Source organism: Papaver somniferum, chromosome 1 (genome assembly GCF_003573695.1).
Source record: "Papaver somniferum cultivar HN1 chromosome 1, ASM357369v1, whole genome shotgun sequence".
In the NCBI taxonomy this organism is placed as follows: Eukaryota; Viridiplantae; Streptophyta; class Magnoliopsida; order Ranunculales; family Papaveraceae; genus Papaver; species Papaver somniferum.
In genome coordinates this window covers 218,152,583-218,172,182 of record NC_039358.1, presented here as the reverse complement: position 1 = coordinate 218,172,182, position 19,600 = coordinate 218,152,583, and the positions used below count along the sequence as shown (strand labels likewise).

The 19,600-nt window shown below is 37.2% G+C and overlaps 1 protein-coding gene and 1 non-coding gene across 2 annotated transcripts; one reads left to right on the top strand and one right to left on the bottom strand.

The window, feature by feature from the left end:
- Nucleotides 1–1,289: 1,289 nt before the first annotated feature.
- On the top strand, nucleotides 1,290–1,361 carry TRNAD-GUC. Its single transcript has one exon. It is a non-coding gene; the product is annotated as a tRNA-Asp (tRNA).
- Nucleotides 1,362–1,644: 283 nt separating this feature from the next.
- Nucleotides 1,645–3,274, bottom strand: LOC113316133 (F-box protein PP2-B10-like). Its single transcript, XM_026564355.1, has 2 exons — nucleotides 3,147–3,274; nucleotides 1,645–2,726 (listed from the first exon to the last, which is right to left on the bottom strand). Exon 2 carries the CDS (start codon nucleotides 2,683–2,685, stop codon nucleotides 1,804–1,806), a length of 882 nt encoding a protein of 293 aa, XP_026420140.1. The 5' UTR covers nucleotides 2,686–2,726; nucleotides 3,147–3,274; the 3' UTR covers nucleotides 1,645–1,803.
- Between the last annotated feature and the right edge of the window lie 16,326 nt (nucleotides 3,275–19,600).

Here is a 19,600-nt window from a genome sequence, read left to right as displayed (position 1 = left end):
TTAGATGAACACCGACAATTCACCTCAGGAGGATCTGTTATAGTAAAAAAGCTTGATGAGGTCAGACTTCTTCAAATTGTAGCCTAACTCATTTTTGGACCTTTTTTTGGTGATTGTTGGTTTACATTACCAATATATATTTCTTCTACAGTTCTTAGCCTTGAACATGAATAGCTATAAAGAAGTTCAACTTTATGGGGCAATTAAGCTTATAACGAAAACAAACTGAACGCTAATATTTTAAATCTTTGAGAGTCATATATTAAAACAAAGTCGTCGTATATTAAAACGACAACAAGTGTTTTACTATCTTTTCAACTATAGAGACATCGTGTGTGTTTGGTTTCTATGAAATGTTGAAAATACTAATTGGGGTTTAATGTTTGAGCATTGATTTCTTTTTATAGGTTCATTGGATTTGTGTAGCATGGCGGAAAAAATACCCTAAACCCTGGAAATGCTCATTTAATTGTGAGGAGATGATAAGCTCTTGGAAATGGTTCAAGGCCTTTTCATACTGTTTTGTAAGGGAATAAAGATTCCATTGGATCAGGGTATAGGATGGAAGCAAATGAAGCCAGTAAACTGTATGACTTTCGGTAAATTCCAACAACTGACCCAATTAAGATGGACGATAGTAACATTTACTACCAGAATACAGACCTCATTATACTATACCATTTGAACCTCATACTATGCCAATGACGACAAATGCTCCTCCTTATGTATGCCACTGTGGATCGTCATCGAGAATACAATGCAATAAGGGGAAGTGATGCTTCACATGGTTAATAGAACTACATACATTTCACGCACAAAAATGTAAGGAAAAAAGAAGAAAAGATTTAAGGAAAAAAAAAGGTCCAAATAGCAGGATTACTGAATGCACTAACATTGGTGAGCTCCGTTTCTCCCCAAGTTAGTTTGCATATTAGTTTGTATTTAAAGGAAAATCTGACTCAATGTTCTCTGTGCACTTTATCTAATTCATTGGTGTTTTCTTGCGCTAGATTAGGTTTGAAGTTCGAACATTAGTAGCCTAGATGCACAACTGGCTAACATTCTGGCGCTTGCCTTCAGTGTGGAGGTTTAGAATGAACTCTCAAAAACAAGTTACTGGGATTTGGAATGATCAATTCCTTCCCGTGCAACGCACGGGCAAGATACTAGTATTAATGAAAATCCCGACTAGAGCAACATCAGTCTCCCTACCCAAATTTCTTTTTAGGATTCCACCTTTGAATATTCTTAGATTATAATTCACTAAGTGGAACGATACGAACAACAAAGTCGTTGTAGTATAGTGGTAAGTATTCCCGCCTGTCACGCGGGTGACCCGGGTTCGATCCCCGGCAACGGCGTTTTTTTGTTTTTTCTTGATTTATCAACAGATATAGTCTAAAGCGGGCAAATTGAAGCTCAGCTTCACTCGACTCCAAGGAAATCAAACAGAACAGACTTTTATCATTTCTAGGCAAATTGAAGCTCAACTAGGATTTGACAATGCAGAATATGCGACGCAATAACCCTGTGAATTATGAATTCCATAATTTGCAGTGTTATTACAATGCATAGACATAATTCCATTGCAACAAATATTCGCAGCTGCTTCACTTACAAAATTCACACGCTAGACAGTTCACAGAGATCATAAATCACCGCGTTAAACAACAAACCTTTTTTCAAGACATTTTACAACAATTCCATAGTATGTAATATTTATTCAACAGAAGTATAAATAGTGGTATCAATTATCAATCCTCAAAACAAAATTACAAAGAAATTTTAGGGGTTGTACAATATTTATGTGTCCAGCTTGGGTCTAAGTTCCATACCTTGGACAATAAGGCAATACTTACCATACAACCTCTCAGTCTCAAGCACAGACATATGCACCTCCCCGCCCTGGTTGTCTCGTCCTCCTTCGTTATAGAAATGACCCATCTCAACCTCCATCCATCCGTCTCCTCTCTCATGTGCAACATACTGACTCTCCAACATTGGATCTGATGGAGAATGTTCGCCACTAGCATCAAAGTAGACAAGTCTCTCTTCGCTACACACACTATCGTTACCACCAACAACTTCGATTTTGGCCTTTATAGGTTCATCCTCAAATCCATTATCACCTTCCTTGAACTTTAGCACAATGTAAGCTGCATAGACGGTCTTTGACGATAGCAATCGAGTTTCGAGCTTCCCACGGATTTCAAGCCAGCATACCCATTGAAGTTCGGCCACCTTAGGAAACCTGGAGCCAGGGTAACCTTCCCAGCGCCAGTGGTTACGATTGTCTCCCCAAGCAATTGCAAGCTCCTTTGCTCCAAGCATGATGCATTTCTTTCCACTAGATTTTTGCAGGTGAAAGCTCTTAGAACCACCATCAATGAGAAGTGGGTCATCACTTAGTCGATAATATAACTCTTTCTTAGATGTGGCAACAGCTGACGAAAAATGATAAAATGCTCTAGAGATGATGTCTTGATAATCGTCCGGCAGAAATTTCTCCCAGAGAGCATCTGAATCGGCAGCAGATTTAAAAAGAGTTGAAACCAGACTAGACCTACACACATCTGCAGGTGTTGTTAGAGATAGGATGTCAGATATACATCCTTCTGGCAGTCTTTCGATATTGTTAATATCTTCTGATTTTTCCATCACCTCCTCTTTCTCTGCTCTTTCCATTGTTGACTGATTTTACCTTGGAATCTTTATCTATATTGTTTCTGCAAAATGGGGAAAAACATAGAAAGAATGAGAAATCAAAGATTGTAACCCCAAATTACAACACTCGTACTTGTCAAACACATTCAGTAACATCAGAAAATTTCTAAATCAATGGATATGAAAAAGTCAAAAAGAGAAAGTGCAAAGTCTCAGAAAACTCAAAAACCCAATTTCTTTTGACCACAATTCATGCCACAGGTTTCAAATCATCATACGAAGTTTGGGTATTCAAGGGGTTTCAATTTCATACTACTGATCTCATATTCTCATTAGTGAATTAGGGATTTCATGAAAAATTACGATCCCCCTAAGGAAAAATAAATTTTAACAATGAAAGAGTAGCGTGATTATATACCAACTAAGGTTAGTAGAAGATTTGAGCAAACTTTAAAAATTAAAGGGAGTAAGAAGTTACTAACCACCAATTTCAGGGAAGAAGAAAGAAGATCCAAAGCCTACAGCCACCGCGTATATTACACCTACTATTAGACTTCTCCGAAGCATATTACACGTATACTACGCCACCGAAATTTAGCTCAAAATTCTGGCCTGCCGCCGGCGTATAAACAAGTTACACCTTGTTTGTTTATTGGGGACATTATTTATATGTCCCTACTTTTGACACCTAATAAATATCAAAACTAGTCATAAAAACCCAAGGTGATCAAACTTGTGGTACAAATACCCATTCAAATGTTGGGATCAATTAAAACTCCATCTTAAACAAAATTGATACAAACCCCCAAATTTTTAAAAAGTGATACAAAAACCCCAAATTTCAAAATTGGTTTCATCAAAATTCTTTGAGGTTTTTGTGTTACTTTTGTTTTGATGGGGTTTTTGTGTTACTTTTGTTTTGATGGGTTTTTTATGGATGGGTAGTGACACCTTTGGGTTATAACTCGCGGACCGAATAAATATATCCTTATACAACAATAAATATGTCCTTACTTTTTAATAATCTTATCCATTTAAAATTAGATTCCCTTAATACCATCATTCATGTAATATTTTTCTTTATTTCAAAATGCAACAAATTTCATCCTCTATCACTTCACCACCACCACTAGCTAGCACCACCACCACCAACATTCAACTACCATTCCACCACCACCGTTCAACAACCACCACCTACCAACCACCACCGCCACTAATATTCTACCACCACTCCTTCACCACCACCATTACACCACCAGTCCTCCACCACCACTAGTTCGTCGTCGCCACCACCACTAATCCGCCGCCACCACCGCCATTGCCACCGCCGCGGCCCCACCATCACTGATTCAGATATTTTTGTATCAACAACAGTAGTTGATCCAAATAAAAATATAACCAACAGTAGAAGTTGATCCAATTTAAGGGATCAACAATGGTAGTTGATCCAAAAAAAAGGGATCAACGGTAGAAGTTGATCCAATTTAGTGGATCAACTACCATTGTTGATCCACTAAAATTGGATCAACAATGAAAGTTGATCCATGTAAATGGAGTGAACTTGGCATGAGTCGAACACGCATCATCTGACATAGAGTCAGTCATGCTACCATTGCTCCATAAGTTCAACATTGGAAGACATTTACATGATTTAAACTACAAGAATGATTATACTAATCCAAGAAAATGTTGTTGAAAGGATCAACAACAGTAGTTGATACATTATAAAATTGGATCAACAACAGGAGTTGATCCCATAAATGGATCAACAACAGTTGTTGATCCCATAAAAAATTGGGTCAATAACAAGAGTTGATCCCATAAAAAATTTGGTCAACAACAACAATTGATCCCGTAAAAACATATAAACAACAACAATTTATCATCACCTGCAGCTGCTATATCACTGCCTGCTTCAACCCAGATAACCACCATATTTCATCCAGGAACATGCTTCAATCTCTGTAACAACAACTCATACCAACACTGCCACCATCCAGCATCAACTCAACACCAACATTCATCTGCTTTTCCACAAACGACAACAAAAAACCGCCGCCACCACCTCCACAAAATACAACCGCCAGCCCCACCTTTGCTACAATATCCACCTTAAAAATGAAAATACCGTTGCTGCAACATCCATCAACAATAACACCTGCGGCCTCCACCACCACCAGAAAATCAAAAATTTATACATTAAAATCAACAATCTTCAACTATAAATCCAGATTTTTAAATATCAATATAAGCATATAGAGAATAAATTATCTTTCAATCCTAATCTATCAAAACTAGTTGCTGTAGTTTATAACATTTAATTGAGATTGTTACTGAGAAGAAGAACTTCTAATTAAGAAACAAAACCCATTGAATCGGTAACAGACATCAAAAATAGATTACAACATCTTTCCTCCACCACCGCCACCACCACCACTACCATTATCACCGATAAGGAGGAGAGTTCATATTCTACCCCGCTACAACCACCACCACGACCAACAATCATCGATTAATGGAACAAAAGATTACGAATCTAGTAAGAAAAATCATTTAGATGAATTGGCTAACATAGATCTGATATGCTCCTCCACCACCACCATCGTCATCAACTACGGCAACAAAAATGGTAGAGAAACGAACATATAAATCACAGTAGATTTGTTTATAGAGTGGCGGAGGTAACAGAGGTTGTGGTGCTGGTTGTGGTGGAGGGGATCGAGGTGGTGGTGGGAGTGATTTATGTTTCCGATAAAAACAAGGGAGGAGAGTATATAAACGATTTATTATGTGGGGAGTGTAAATAAGGAAAAAAGAAAAACGTTGATGGACCCTTAATGGGCTTATAGATGGAGAGGGACATATTTATTGTGTGATAAGGATATTTGTATGTGCCATCAAAAGTAGGGACAAATATTCAATTACCACTTGTTTATTCGAGGCTCGTCTAAGTCACTGGATCTGACTCATCTAGATCTGACTGAAATCACCAGACTCACCTGAATCTGACACGTTTAGACTTGGGTGAAATCACCTGACTCATTCGGATCTGAATCAATATGTTTGTTTTTTGAGTCAGATTTAAATCAATTGACTCAAAAATATATGAGTCTGTAGCTTGATCCTGTGAGTCAGGGGTGTTACTTGACCCAAACGGGTCCGAGTAAGGGGCTAGGTCTGAGGTAGGCACCAAGTCAGATCAAACAGTCTGACGTCTGACTCGGTGCGAGTCAGATCTGACGCATTTCAGAAAACAAACGGTCTAACATCTGAATCGGTGCAAATCAGGGGTTAACTTAGATCCAAATCACGAGTCAAATGCAAAAAAACATGGTGTTAATTTCCACTTCCTAACCTAACGTTTTCCATCCAAATGGGAGATGGGAGCAATGTTACTAATTTCAGATTTTGGACTCGTCTGGGTAGGGTTGTGGTTGATCGGGACCCTGACACATTGACGACGTTATCATGGGGAAATACTCGGTGAAATCTCTGAGTTATTCTTTGTTTCCAAATTTTATATGGATACTACGTTGTTTACACTTCCTTAGACTTAACATATGAACTAAAAAGTCACAAGGTGTTGAGATTGATCTTAGACTTGCCATCAGACATGTTTGCAAAATATTCATGGTAGTTTGGATTCTATGATTATTTTTCTCTAATTCAAGTGTAAGATCAGTTCTTATGGTGGAATCCAAGCTATTCCAAATGTGGGAAAAATATGAAACTTCAAGTTTATGGCTCCCAAATTGGGTTATTCCACATTTTTTAAGCTATATTCCATGGTTTCGTGGAGTGGTTGGTGGAATCCATATGCAAAGGGTATTCCGATTAGCATTCAACGTGATTGAAAATCACGTGCAAAAGGATAAAAATGTTGTTTATAATAGCGTTTAGTGTTATTCGAAAATCGCGCAAAAAAAAAGTGATGACATATTACCATCTTGTGTAGAGTAAAAGTGATGAAAAAAAGTACACGTGGCAGATTTAATTGTGAATTCTTTGACTAAATACACAAACTAACATATTATATCTTAAAAAGGAAAATACATAACTAATATTGACCATGTGAACCAATCAGTGTAAAATAATAGGGACATAATTTTCTCTATTCCAATCGACTAGGCATATGGTGTCGATTGTTTTGAGTAATATATCTTGAAATGCCCAATGATTCAAGATGGTTTCGTATATAAACGGTACATTCCAAAATAACTTAAAAAATGAGTAAGTTTGACACGAATCCAAACAGTGTCCAAATTCATTTTCTTTTGTGTTTTGCATTCTTCTATTATAAGACTTAAGCTTCCATGATGAATTCCAAATGCTGAGGTGTCATGGAAGATGAAATTCTTCTATCAGGAGACTTGATCTAAGAATATCAAACCACCAAGGAGTGTGCTGCGAATTTGAAGAAGATTGAAGTATTTGTTATAGCATTGCTTGGTCGAACTCGCATGTGTTGCTATCTCAAGCATGTTTGTCAATGTTAGTGATCAAAACTATATGTCTTGATTTCTAGTTTACTTATGACTAAGTCTCGGTCTAGGATAGCTAGGTATAGTTGAGCTCCAGACTCCATGGCGATTATCTTACGAAGACGAAGAACTACTCAAGGAACCAGTGGAACTTCATCCGACCAAAAGGTATGTGGAGACTTGAACTCATCTGTCACTTAAAAGTCTATCTACTCTATCTCCTATTCTTGAGACAGAAGTCGTATAAGTATGATAGTTTTCATACATACACATTTGCTATTTCGAGCCGAGTTTATTCGCCTATCCTTTTTCTCGAAATATGTGTCGGTAAACTTTTTCTTTAACCATTTTCATCTTTACCCATGACGAAAGTCATGATAACGTATCAATCTTGAAAATAGCTTTGATGACGATAGTCGATTCTTTTTGTCTAACGACTATTATAACATTATAGAATAATTTTTCAGTGATTGAAATGTAGAATTGAGATTACCAACTATGGATATAAGCATATAGTGCGTTCTCACATTAGTGTATAAATCCATGTCCCGGAAACCTAGGGAGTGCATGCGTTATTGGTGAAGGAGACAGGTTAAGTACGCGTACCCGTACGCGTACTGGCGGAAGTTTTCATACCAAAAATTTCTGCTGAGTTTGTAAGCTTGCAAACTAGTAAACCAGTCACCTTAGGTATGCATACTCGTACGCGTACCCACGAAAGTTTTCGAATCTAAAATTTCTGTTGAGTTTCCAAACTCAAGTCCGGTAGTTAAGGTACACATACCCGTACGCGTACCAAAGCTGGTTCATTCTCAAATCGGTAGTTTCATGAACTTAAAAAATAAATCAATAAGGAATGCAATCTTTGCAACCGTGGCTGGCTATATTGTTCATGAATTGATTCAAGTGAATCAAACCGATTTTGTTTCAATTGTGTCTATGAATAAAGACCTAAGCAATTGAACAACTCTTGAATTAGTTTTATGAGTCATTTGAACTAGTTATGAGAAAGATGAATACGGTTAATATGAAAGTACTCATATGGCTAACCATTGGTTAACTTTTTGTGAACCAACCCAATATACACGTTTAGGTACTGTTACTCAAACCTAAATGAATACGTTTCATTTGTGTGTGAGACAAGCTAAGTTTCGATCTAACGGTTGAAAGATATTAGCTTGGATAAGTCAGCTTTTTCATCTAACAGTGAATATTGAATGCTTTGTTACCAAGGTAACTTAGATTGCAAACCCTGATTTGAAAACTATATAAGGGAGACGTCTAGCAACTGGAAAAACCAATCCCCACACCTCCTGTGTGATACTAGTTGGTTTGCTAGAGTCGATTCTCCTTTAATCGTAGGTTTATTCTCGAGACCCTGTCGGTTAACGACTTAAAGACTTCATTGGGATTGTGAAGCCAGACGAAACTACTTCTCTTGTTGTTGAGCGATCTGATCTTGCCATTTTCTATCGTACGAGTTCAATTGAAATAATTGACTTGAGATTATATATCCGATAGGGAAAGACAAAAAGAAATCAGAAACATCTTAGTCTCATCGTTTGTGATTCCACAATATCTAGTTTTGCTAACATACGATTTAGATTATTGTGAGGTGATTGATAATACTAGGCTGTTCTTCGAGAATATAAGTCCGGTTTACCAATTAGTTCCTGTTCACCTTGATTTATCAAAAGACAGAACAAAACTCATATGTTTATCTGTGGGAGACAGATTTATCTATTATCATAGACTTTTCTGTGTGATACAGATTTGTTTATTAAAGTCTTCGACTTTGGGTCATAGCAACTATTGGTTGTCGGTGAGATCAGCTAAGGGAATCAAGTGCGTAGTATCCTGCTGGGATCAGAGACGTAAAGAACACAATTGTACCTTGAATCAGTGTGATATTTATTAGGGTTCAACTACAGTCCAGACCGAAGTTAGTTTGTAGTAGGCTAGTGTCTGTAGCGGCTTAATACAGTGTGGTGTTCAATCTGGACTAGGTCCCGGGGTTTTTCTGCATTTGTGGTTTCCTCGTTAACAAAATTTTCTGGTGTCTGTGTTATTTCTATTCCGCATTATATTTTGTTATATAATTGAAATATCACAGGTTCTGCGGTGTATCGATCAATTGTGGAATCTAACCTTTGGTTGTTGATTGGAAATTGATTGATCCTTGGATATTGGTCTTTGGTACCATCCAAGTTTATTATCCTTGTATTTGATAAAGACTCGCAAATTCTTACTTGCTTGAGTAAATATCAAATCAAGTGAGAGATATATTAACTCCTTGATATACTTTTATTTACATTAAGTTTGACTGTCTAATTGATTCTCTAGAAAGTATATTGGAGTTAGTCCATACAGATTGCTAATCGAAATATTGGGTGTGGTTGTTAGACCCCCGCTTTTTCAATTGGTATCAGAGAAGGCAAACATGTTTAAATTCCTTAACAGTCTATGTTTGTAGCAATCTGATTCTGTGGACAAAGTAGTATCTCCTATCTACGCATAGTTTATGTCTTCCCATACTTTTGAATATGTCAAGTGTCTTGGTTTTTCCTCAAAGGATAATTCCTTAGTTGATTCTTCCGAATCCAGAGAAAAAACCAAGACAATTGACAAGGTGTCAGAGGAAGAAAGGAATATCACCAGAACTAAAGAAAATCCAACTGAGACAATTGATTTTCATGATCATTCTCAACTCTTGGATGAATTTGAGAAGTCTCGTAGTCGAGAACGTGAACTCTATAAGATTATTGAGTCCTTTTCTAACAATATTAAAAAACTCACTCAGGAGAATATGCTACAACAATAAAAGATTAGTATTCTTGAGAATATTTTTAGAGAGGGAACAATTAGAGAAAAACGTTTGATTGAGACACACTTCTCTGATCTGAACAAACTTCGTGTTGAAACAGAGAATATTGTTGCATCTCTTCACCTAGCCCAAAAACAATTTGTCTCCTTAACTAAGGAACACACTGTAATGAGAAATTCTTCTGTGTCACATGTTGAGTTACCTGACATGAAGAAAAACTCACCAAAGGAAGTCCCTGCAAAATATAAATGACAAACTTCCAAACGGGACATAGGTTTGAATCAGATATCCTTCAACAATTCTCTTCCACGAAATTGTTCCTTCTGTAGGAAAAGGAATCATAGTGCTAAACATTGTTTTGCTAGGAAGAAACAGATCTCCGATCTTCAAAATCTTCTTCTATTTACTGTCAACCGAGTTAATCATCTGGCGGCATCAACAAAGGATCTCACTCCCATAGAAAACCAGAATTCTCATAAAAAGATTTCAAAGATCACTCTTTTCGAAATCTTTACCAGAATCATGTTTTTACTCATGGTGCAAACTACATCACAAAAACACAGATTCCTAGTGTCTATGAGAATAAACTGGTAGATCTAAGTCTAGAAGGTGGAGACCTATCTCAGTTAATCCTCTAGAACCAATTTCTATAGGTCCTAGACTTAGTCATCAAAAGGTTCCATTAAATGGATTCTATCAAAGGACTGTAAGAAACTTCTATGGAGTTAAAAATAGTCAAAGAGAGAAAAGGAATACAAAAAACAGACTCACTGATGATATCCCTATATCTTTAAACACTCATGGTGAGATTATGTCTCATCCTGTTACCTAACTATAGGTATTCACATCCTTGTGTCTAACTTGAGAGTCACAAGGATGTCTGTTTATGAGATGCTCAAGTCTTAAGGACGATTATCATCCATTCTGTTGATGTTTTTTTTACAAGTTGAGTTATTCTGCTACCTTCTCTGTATCTAATGTATCTCTTTTGCTCTCTCTAACTTTTCATATATTGAGCCTTGTTTAAAAAGAGACATTTTGAGAAACAGTTTGTATTTCCTTTTGGGTCCTTCTTGTTTCTGATATATTCTCCAGGTCCACGAACGTCCAAGTCTTCTCTAAGGAAATCTAGGGTTTCTATCAAGAGTGTCTCCCTTGATTGAAAACATATATATACCTTGTATGTGTTTACCCTGTTCCCAGAAAAAGATGTCTATGGGAACCTCTGTTGAACCTCAAAAAGAAGTAAACATTGAGATGGAAGAAGACTTCAAAGGATGTGATTCAGCTCAAGATCTGATTCTGAAAAAGATGCTCGAAAGAAAATAGTATAACTCTTGGATAAGAGAATCTGACAAGGATTTAATCTTCGCTCAGACTGAGGTTAAGAACGAGCTTGCTAACCTTCGATTGCAGATAAACCAACTCATTGATGGACAAGCAAAAATCCTTGAAAATCAAAACATCTTAATCAGGAACCAGAAGAAGGTCATCCTTGATTGCGTCAAAGACGGGCATCTTTCTCGCATCGTTGACCGAAAAACTAATGTTCTAACTCATGAACATGGCGTCTCTACGGTCAAAAACATCAAGGATATCATTGACTCCTATTTTGATGGACCTTTTCAAAGGTATGAAATAATCAAAGAAAACAGAGTTATTTGTCTAGTAAATCTTTTATTTTTGTGTTTTGTTTAGAAGAATAACTAGAGTTTGGAATAGCCATTATTGTGAGTACACATAGCTATGTCCAAAGTTTTCATCTTCATGTTTTTAGATTTATTTGTTTACATTCTAAAGTTTGGTTTGGAAGATGATTTTCGCAGTATTAATATTTATGATTTTATATATTGAAATGTGTTATGGGATATGTGTGTTTGCGTCCGTGAACTATTATTGTCCCATACGATGTCAAAAATTATCTCTTTTATATGTCGATATGCAGGTATTGATACAAGATCGATGAACTTTTGACAAACAAAAGTTAAGCCTATTATGTCATTTATTGATAGAAGATAGGTTAAAAAATTTTGTTTACAAGGATTATGTCTATTGTATGTCATTGTGCAAATAGTGATGGAAAATAGAATGAATCCTTGTATATGCCGCAGTATTGATCTTTCCCTGATCCATATTTTATGTGTATACTTCAATGCTCCATAAGGATTTCTTGTGTTGAGCATAAAAAAGATTGAGTTGATCATTCCTATATGGTTAACATAGTCGTGGCTACGTAAGTTTTCTTATGTCGAGCATGTTCAATTAAATTGATCACTCTTGTGTTTAATTTGATTGAGTATTCCGATTAAATTAATCATGGGTTTACTTGTGGTTAGTTTAATTGAGAATTTTGGATATAGAAAATCATTTGATTATGGTTTTTGGTGTCCAATAAAATCCTTCTTTTCTTGTAAAAGTAAGGTCGCTCTTGTTGTTCTTTCGGGAATGGCATCAAATGGGGGAGAATTCTTTTGTACTTGCGCTTAATTTCCATATCTTTGTGGGGAGTGCGGCTGTGGAATTATTTAGGGGTTATCTTGTATCTTTATAAACTCCTTGATGAATGCATTTAGCTTCGGCTTTATGATTGCATCTAAATAAGTTGATATGTACTTTTCTTTGGTCTTGAAGCGTTTTCGTGGAAATTTCATTAGGATCCCGTTTTCGTACCTTTGCCAATTTTATTGACAAAAAGGGGGAGAATTAATATGTAGTTCACAGTACAAATACATATGATTTACGAGTTTTACGGGTCATTATGTAAGGGGGAGTGGTTTTCATGTTGAGACGAAAGTATTGACTAAGGGGGAGTGATACATATCACCATAGTATTGTTGTCGAAGTTGTGATATAAGAACTTTGATGTTGTGTAATAATACTATGACACTGTATAACAATGATCGAGAGCTTTTGTTTTCTCATTGTTATGGCTATGGAACTTCAACAACTATGATGCTGAATGAACATCTATGGAATCATGGGAGTACTTGGAAAAGATGAAGTTTTCGAGTAATGTTGAAGCACCAAGGAGATCAAGCATGTGTACGTGAAGCTACAAAGTTTTTATCTATTTTGTAATCCATATGTATTGATAGTTTTGTCACTAAAATTGAAAAAGGGGGAGATTGTTAGAGCATTGCTCGGTCGAACTCGCATGCGTTGATATCTCAAGCATGTTTGTCAATGTTAGTGATCAAAATTATATGTCTTATTTCTAGTTTACTTACGACTAAGTCTCGGTTTAGGATAGTTAGGTATAGTTAAGCTCCATACTCCGTGGCGATTATCTTACGAAGACGAAGAACTACTCAAGGAAGAACTTCATCCGACCAAAAGGTATGTGGAGACTTGAACTCATCTGTCACTTAAAAGTCTATCTACTCTATCTCCTAGTCTTGAGACAAAAGTCGTATAAGTATGACAGTTTTCATACATACACATTTTCTATTTCGATCCGAGTTTACTCGCCTATCTTTTTCTCGAAATATGTGTTGGTAAACTTTTTATTTAACCATTTTTATCTTTACCCATGACGAAAGTCATGATGATGTTTCAATCTTGAAAATAGCTTTGATGACGATAGTCGATTCTTTTTGTCTAACGACTATTATAACATTATAGAAGAATGTTTCAATGATTGAAATGTAGAGTTGAGATTACCAACTATGGATATAAGCATATAGTGTGTTCGCACATTAGTGTATAAATCCATGTGCCGGAAACCAAGTGCGTGCATATGTGTGCATGCGGTATTGGTGAAGGACACAGGTTAGGTACGCATACCCGTACGTAAGGGTGCACACGGTATGGTTCGGCTCGGTTCTTGCCGAGGCCGAGTACTTGTACCTCCCCAGTCTCGGTTCTTAGATTTTATACCGGTACCTGTACCTCTGTCCTCGGTTTCGGTACCATTCGGGACAAATACGGTACCAGGAACGGTTCCGGTACCAGTCGGTACTTTCTGTCACAGTTCCAGAAAGATTTTCCTGTTAGTTTCGAAGCCAGAAAATCACCAAATGCAAGAACCAATTTCTTTATCATTCCCAACATGCGAGTCCACTAAGTCGTTAAGGGAAACAAGTGAGACGTGGCTTCATTATAACTACATCTATATGGGGAGCATCCAAGTTGCTTTCTTTCGCAAATAGAAAGGAAAATATCATTTCTTTATCCGGTTCACAGAGGCAACTTGTGTGAACGTGATTCAATTCTTACTCGTGCATGGAGAGATGTTTACGAGATGGCAAACACCCAAGCTTTCATGAACTCAACAATATGAAGAAGAACTGTAGAGGCTCAGGTGCTATGGACGTCGGGGGGTGATGAGATTCAAGGAGTTGATGTTGTGACCAGATTTAGACGGACAGAGATGAACTACTTGGACAGAATAATCCTGCAGTTGTTGCACTGCAAGACTCTTAAGAAGATAGCGAGAAACTGGAGCTGTGGTATCAAACTAGTATGGTGATGTTTGATCGAGATGGAGCAAGGGAAGTAATTCAGTGGTGATGAGATAAGAACAGAGTGTTGTGGGAGTAATTCGTTCTTGTTGTGGCTGCCGGTGGAGGAAGAAGTAATGGGAAGCAGCAAACGAAGGTCAGAAAAACATACGTACAAAGAGCTGGGTTACTGCCAGTATTGATTACTGCTATCCGCTGTGACTGCGAAGACGAGTTTATGAAGGTGTAGAATAAAACCAGATGGAAGCAGAGAAGTGTAGAAGATTAAATCTCTAAATCTAGTAGTCAGTATTAGTCGGTACAAACGGGATGGGACGGTACGACACATGAATATGACCGTGTACCTGTACCCCTAGAAGTCGGTTCTCAGTTTTTGGACCGATACCTGTACTCTCTTCCTTGGTTCGGTACAAAAACATGTACAGTTCCACCGGTTCCGGGACGGTCCGGTTTTTCGGCTCGGTTCCTATGCACCCTTACCCTTACGCGTACTGGCGGAAGTTTTCATTCCGAAATTTTTTGCTGAGTTTGTAAGCTTGGAAACTAGTAAATCAGTCACCTTAGGTACGCATACCCGTACGCGTACCCACGGAAGTTTTCAAACCGAAAATTTCTGTTGAGTTTCCAAAATCAAGTCCGGTAGCTAAGGTACGCATACCCGTACGCGTACCCAAGCTGGTTAATTCTCAAATCGGTAGTTTCATGAACTTAAAAAATAAATCAATAAGGAATGCAATCTTTACAAACCGTGGCTATATTTTTCATGAATTGATTCAAGTGAATCAAACCGATTTTGTTTCAATTGTGTCTATGAATAAAGACCTAAGCCATTGAACAACTCTTGAACTAGTTCTTATGAGTCATTTGAACTAGTTATGAGAAAGATGAATACGGTTAATATGAAAGTACTCATTTGGCTAACCATTGGTTAACTATTTGTGAACCAACCCAATGTACACGTTTAGGTACGGTTACTCAAACCTAAATGAATACATTTCGTTTGTGTGTGAGACAAGCTAAGTTTCGATCTAACGGTTGAAAGATATTAGCTTGGATAAGTCAGGTTTTTCTTCTAACGGTGAATATTGGATGCTTTGTTACCAATGTAACTTAGATTGCAAACCCTGATTTGAAAAATATATAAGAGAGATGTCTAGCAACTGGAAAATCTAATCCCCACACCTCCTGTGTGATACTAGTTGGTTTGCTAGAGTCGATTCTCCTTTAACCGTAGGTTTCTTCTCGAGACCCTTTCAGTTAATGACTTAAAGACTTCATTGGGATTGTGAAGCTAGACGAAACTACTTCTCTTGTAGTTGAGCGATCTGATCTTGCCATTTTCTATCGTACGAGTTCAATTGAAATAATTGACTTGAGATTATATCTCTGATAGAGAAAGATAAAAAGAAATCACAAACATCTTCGTCTCATCGTTTGTGATTCCACAATATCTAGTTTCGCTACCATACAATTTAGATTATTGTGAGGTGATTGATAATACTAGGCTGTTCTTCAGGAATATAAGTCCGGTTTATCAATTAGTTCATGTTCACCTTGATTTATCAAAAGACGGAACAAAACTCATAGGTTTATCTGTGGGAGATAGATTTATCTATCATCATAGACTTTTATGTGTGGTACAGATTTTTTTATTAAAGTCTCCGACTTTGGGTCATAGCAACTCTTGGTTGTGGGTGGGATCAGCTAAGGGAATCAAGTGCGTAGTATCCTGCTGGGATCAGAGACGTAAGGAGCGCAACTATATCTTGAATCAGTGTGATATTGATGAGGGTTCAACTACAGTCCAGACCGAAGTTAGTTTGTGGTAGGCTAGTGTCTGTAGCGGCTTAATACAGTGTGGTGTTCAATCTGGACTAGGTCCCGGGGTTTTTCTGCATTTGCGGTTTCCTCGTTAACAAAATTTCTGGTGTCTGTGTTATTGCTATTCCGCATTATATTTTGTTATATAATTGAAATATCACAGGTTGTGCGGTGTATCGATCAATTGTGAAATCCAACCTTTGGTTGTTGATTGGAAATTGATTGATCCTTGGATATTGGTCTTTGGTACCATCCAAGTTTATTATTCTTGTATTTGATAAAGACTCGCAAATTCTTATTTGCTTGAGTAAAGATCAAATCAAGTGAGAGATATATTAACTCCTCGATATACTTTTCTCTAGATTGAGTTTGACTGTCTAGTTGATTCTCTAGAAAGTATATTGGAGTTATTCCATACAGATTGCTAATCGAAATATTGGGTGTGGTTGTTAGACCCCCGCTTTTTCAGTATTTGCTGCAAAAGTTCGATTATGTCAAGTATCCTCACTGTCTCAGACGCACTAATCGCGTTGCTATTATTTTTTAGTTAGTGAGCATCCTATGTATAAGTTTCTAGATGAGATGGTCAACTGGCAATTTTGTTTGAGCAGATTTTGATGGAGGATAAAACTAGAGAGATTTATTTTAGATAGTTTTGTGTTGTTGTTCTGTTCTGTTTTGTTGTGTTTTATTTTATTTTTTCTTGGTTTTGGGCTTTTACCTTAGATTATAATATCAAAAAAATAAAATACACTTACCTTAGATTATAATATCAAAAAAATAAAATAATTAAAGTGTATGAACCAACTGCCAGTTAGACTGAGGAAGAGGATGAAAATCCAAAAATTTAAATTGTGAAAGTCTTTTCTGATGAAGACGAGTATTGAAAGATATTATAAGTAATTTTGGTAAGATATTCTTAGACGGTAGACACGAATTTCGGTTGGATTGCATATGGTTGTAATGTTGCACTCTAACTTGCACACAAGCAGTTAAATTTTATACAACCAAAACACGACTAATCCCAAGATATATGAAGTTTGAATAAGGAATAAAGTAGAGATCAACAATATCAGAACATGAAAGAAATTTGATCCCACCAGCCTCGTTATAATCTCAGGAGCTTTAGTTCCTTATCCATCTTCTTCGGTCGCTAAAGAAGCACAATTTGATCAATCCTTTATCTGAGATTTAATCTCCATAGAAATCGTTATTAAGATATATGTTAAAAAAATAAACAATTATTATAATTCCTGTAAAACAAACAAACATAACCAAAAAAAAATCGATGAAGGATGAGTCGCATATTATATCGCTCTCTTTAATATGAATTCGTGGCTCATCTCTAACTATGCAGGAAATTCCTCAAGTTGCAGCGTCGTCCTCAGAATAAAAAAGTTGATTTCTCAATATGTCATTGATGAGTGCTAAAAAGTGCATATTTCTATATATTTTTCTTGGCATTTAACTCATCTTTTGTGCATTAATTCTACATTTTATCCCATATTTTGTATTTTCATTGTTTTCAAGAATAAATATTTTTCTTAATTAATTTTGCATTTTTAGGTACTAAATAAAGCCTGGTTATCTCACGGAGCGAAAAGAGCAAAGGAACGGCAAAGACTCTCGCTAGGAGGAAGCGAAGAATGATGTTTGCAAGAGCCGGATCAACTAGAAGTGGGCTTGAAGAGGAAGAATTGTTCTTAAAGAAGATATGGGCTTGGCATACCCAAGGACCAAAACCCTTACCCAAACCCATTTCCAATATCCATACCCGTCTCCATCGTTAGCCGTCAGATTGGATCACATCTGAATCCAATGGTCGCAACATCGCCAGTACATCAAAGTCTGAAGCTCCTGTCTAACACTACAACACCTAACTCCATCTTGAGCCGTCAGTTTCGTTGTACTTCCGCATCCAACGGTCGCTCCTCGCTTCCTTCCATCTCACCGTTAGATCAATCCTTCATCTCCACATCCCACGGCTCACCGTCGCGAAACATTAAAACTTGATGTCCCCGCCTAACATCCTAGTACCTAAATCAGTATACCCAAAACAAACACTCCCTCTCCTCAAATCCATCGACCTCCATCTTTCTCCCCTACCCCCGACAGTTGCAGAACCACCACCAGCATACCCTGTCTCTGCAACTGCCACCACCTCACCTTCTGCGCCACCATCACCTCTTCCCCGACCATCGCAGACACCACCATCACATCCCCCTACCTCTCTAGCCACTTATTACATCAACTTCTCAACCCTAGAACCCTAGTTTAGAAGTTGATGAAATAGGTGAGGTTAGAGACAGAAATTGAAGCATGAGAGAGGAGCAGGAAGGTCAGAAGAAGCATGGGTCGAGTCTATTTGCATCAGAGGGTGAGTTAATTTTATTTATTCTCGAAACCCTAATCCTGCTGATTTGGGGATTTTCAAATTAGGGTTTGTAGAAATTTAGGGTTTTGTAAAAGCTATAAATAGGAAACGATGTAGAATGTTAAAAGGTGTTCTTGGGTCATCCGAGAAACCCCCTAATTGGGTTAAGTTCATGTTCAGTTTCAATTTAATCTCATGTTTAGTTTATTTCCATGTTTATCTGTATCTTCATGTTAAGTATGTTCTAAATCACTGGTGCTAAGGTTGAGATGAAATTTAATTCCTGTTAGGTGGTAAAATATTAGGAAGGAATTCTTGTAGTGATCAGTTGCCTAGGGAAGTGATGAACTTAGTATGTAATATCACCTGTGATTGAGTGTGCCTTAAACAGACACTCAATGCTAGGGGTGATTGAGTAACTTAGCTCATTAACTGTCCACAAATGCATACCCTGGACTAAGGAAGGCATGAACCTCCCCCTTTTTCCATTAGGGACAAGAACCTAAGCCTGAAGTGCTATTATCTAGCTAGGTATAAAATGGATTCAAGACCTAATGCCTTACTGTTTTAACCCTTAGCTCATTATCAACATCTTCATGTCACTTATTGCCTCTGTCTCAGTTACTTTTAAGTTATTATTGTTGCTCTTGCTCACCACTGTCTTTGTCACTATATTACTCTTTTACTCACTGTCCTGTTTAGCTACCTTGTTGTTTTGCACCACTGTTACTGTTAGAGAATTAGCTTAGGAGGATTTCATAACACCCCAAGTCTCTGTGGATCGACCCGTATTTGCACATTAGCTTCAATCGACACCGTGCACTTGCGGTATTAGTTTGTAGGTCTTTTTAGAAACCTACCAAGTTTTTTGGCGCCGTTGCCGGGGACTTGGTGTCGTGTAGTGAAGTCTTTGCATCTTAGTATAAGCATTTAGTGCATCATAACTTGCATTTTCATCTTTGCATAATTTTTCATC

Bases quoted from the DNA above. Each gene is read 5' to 3' on its own strand.
- LOC113316133 (XM_026564355.1), bottom strand. From the start codon at position 2,685: ATGGAAAGAGCAGAGAAAGAGGAGGTGATGGAAAAATCAGAAGATATT.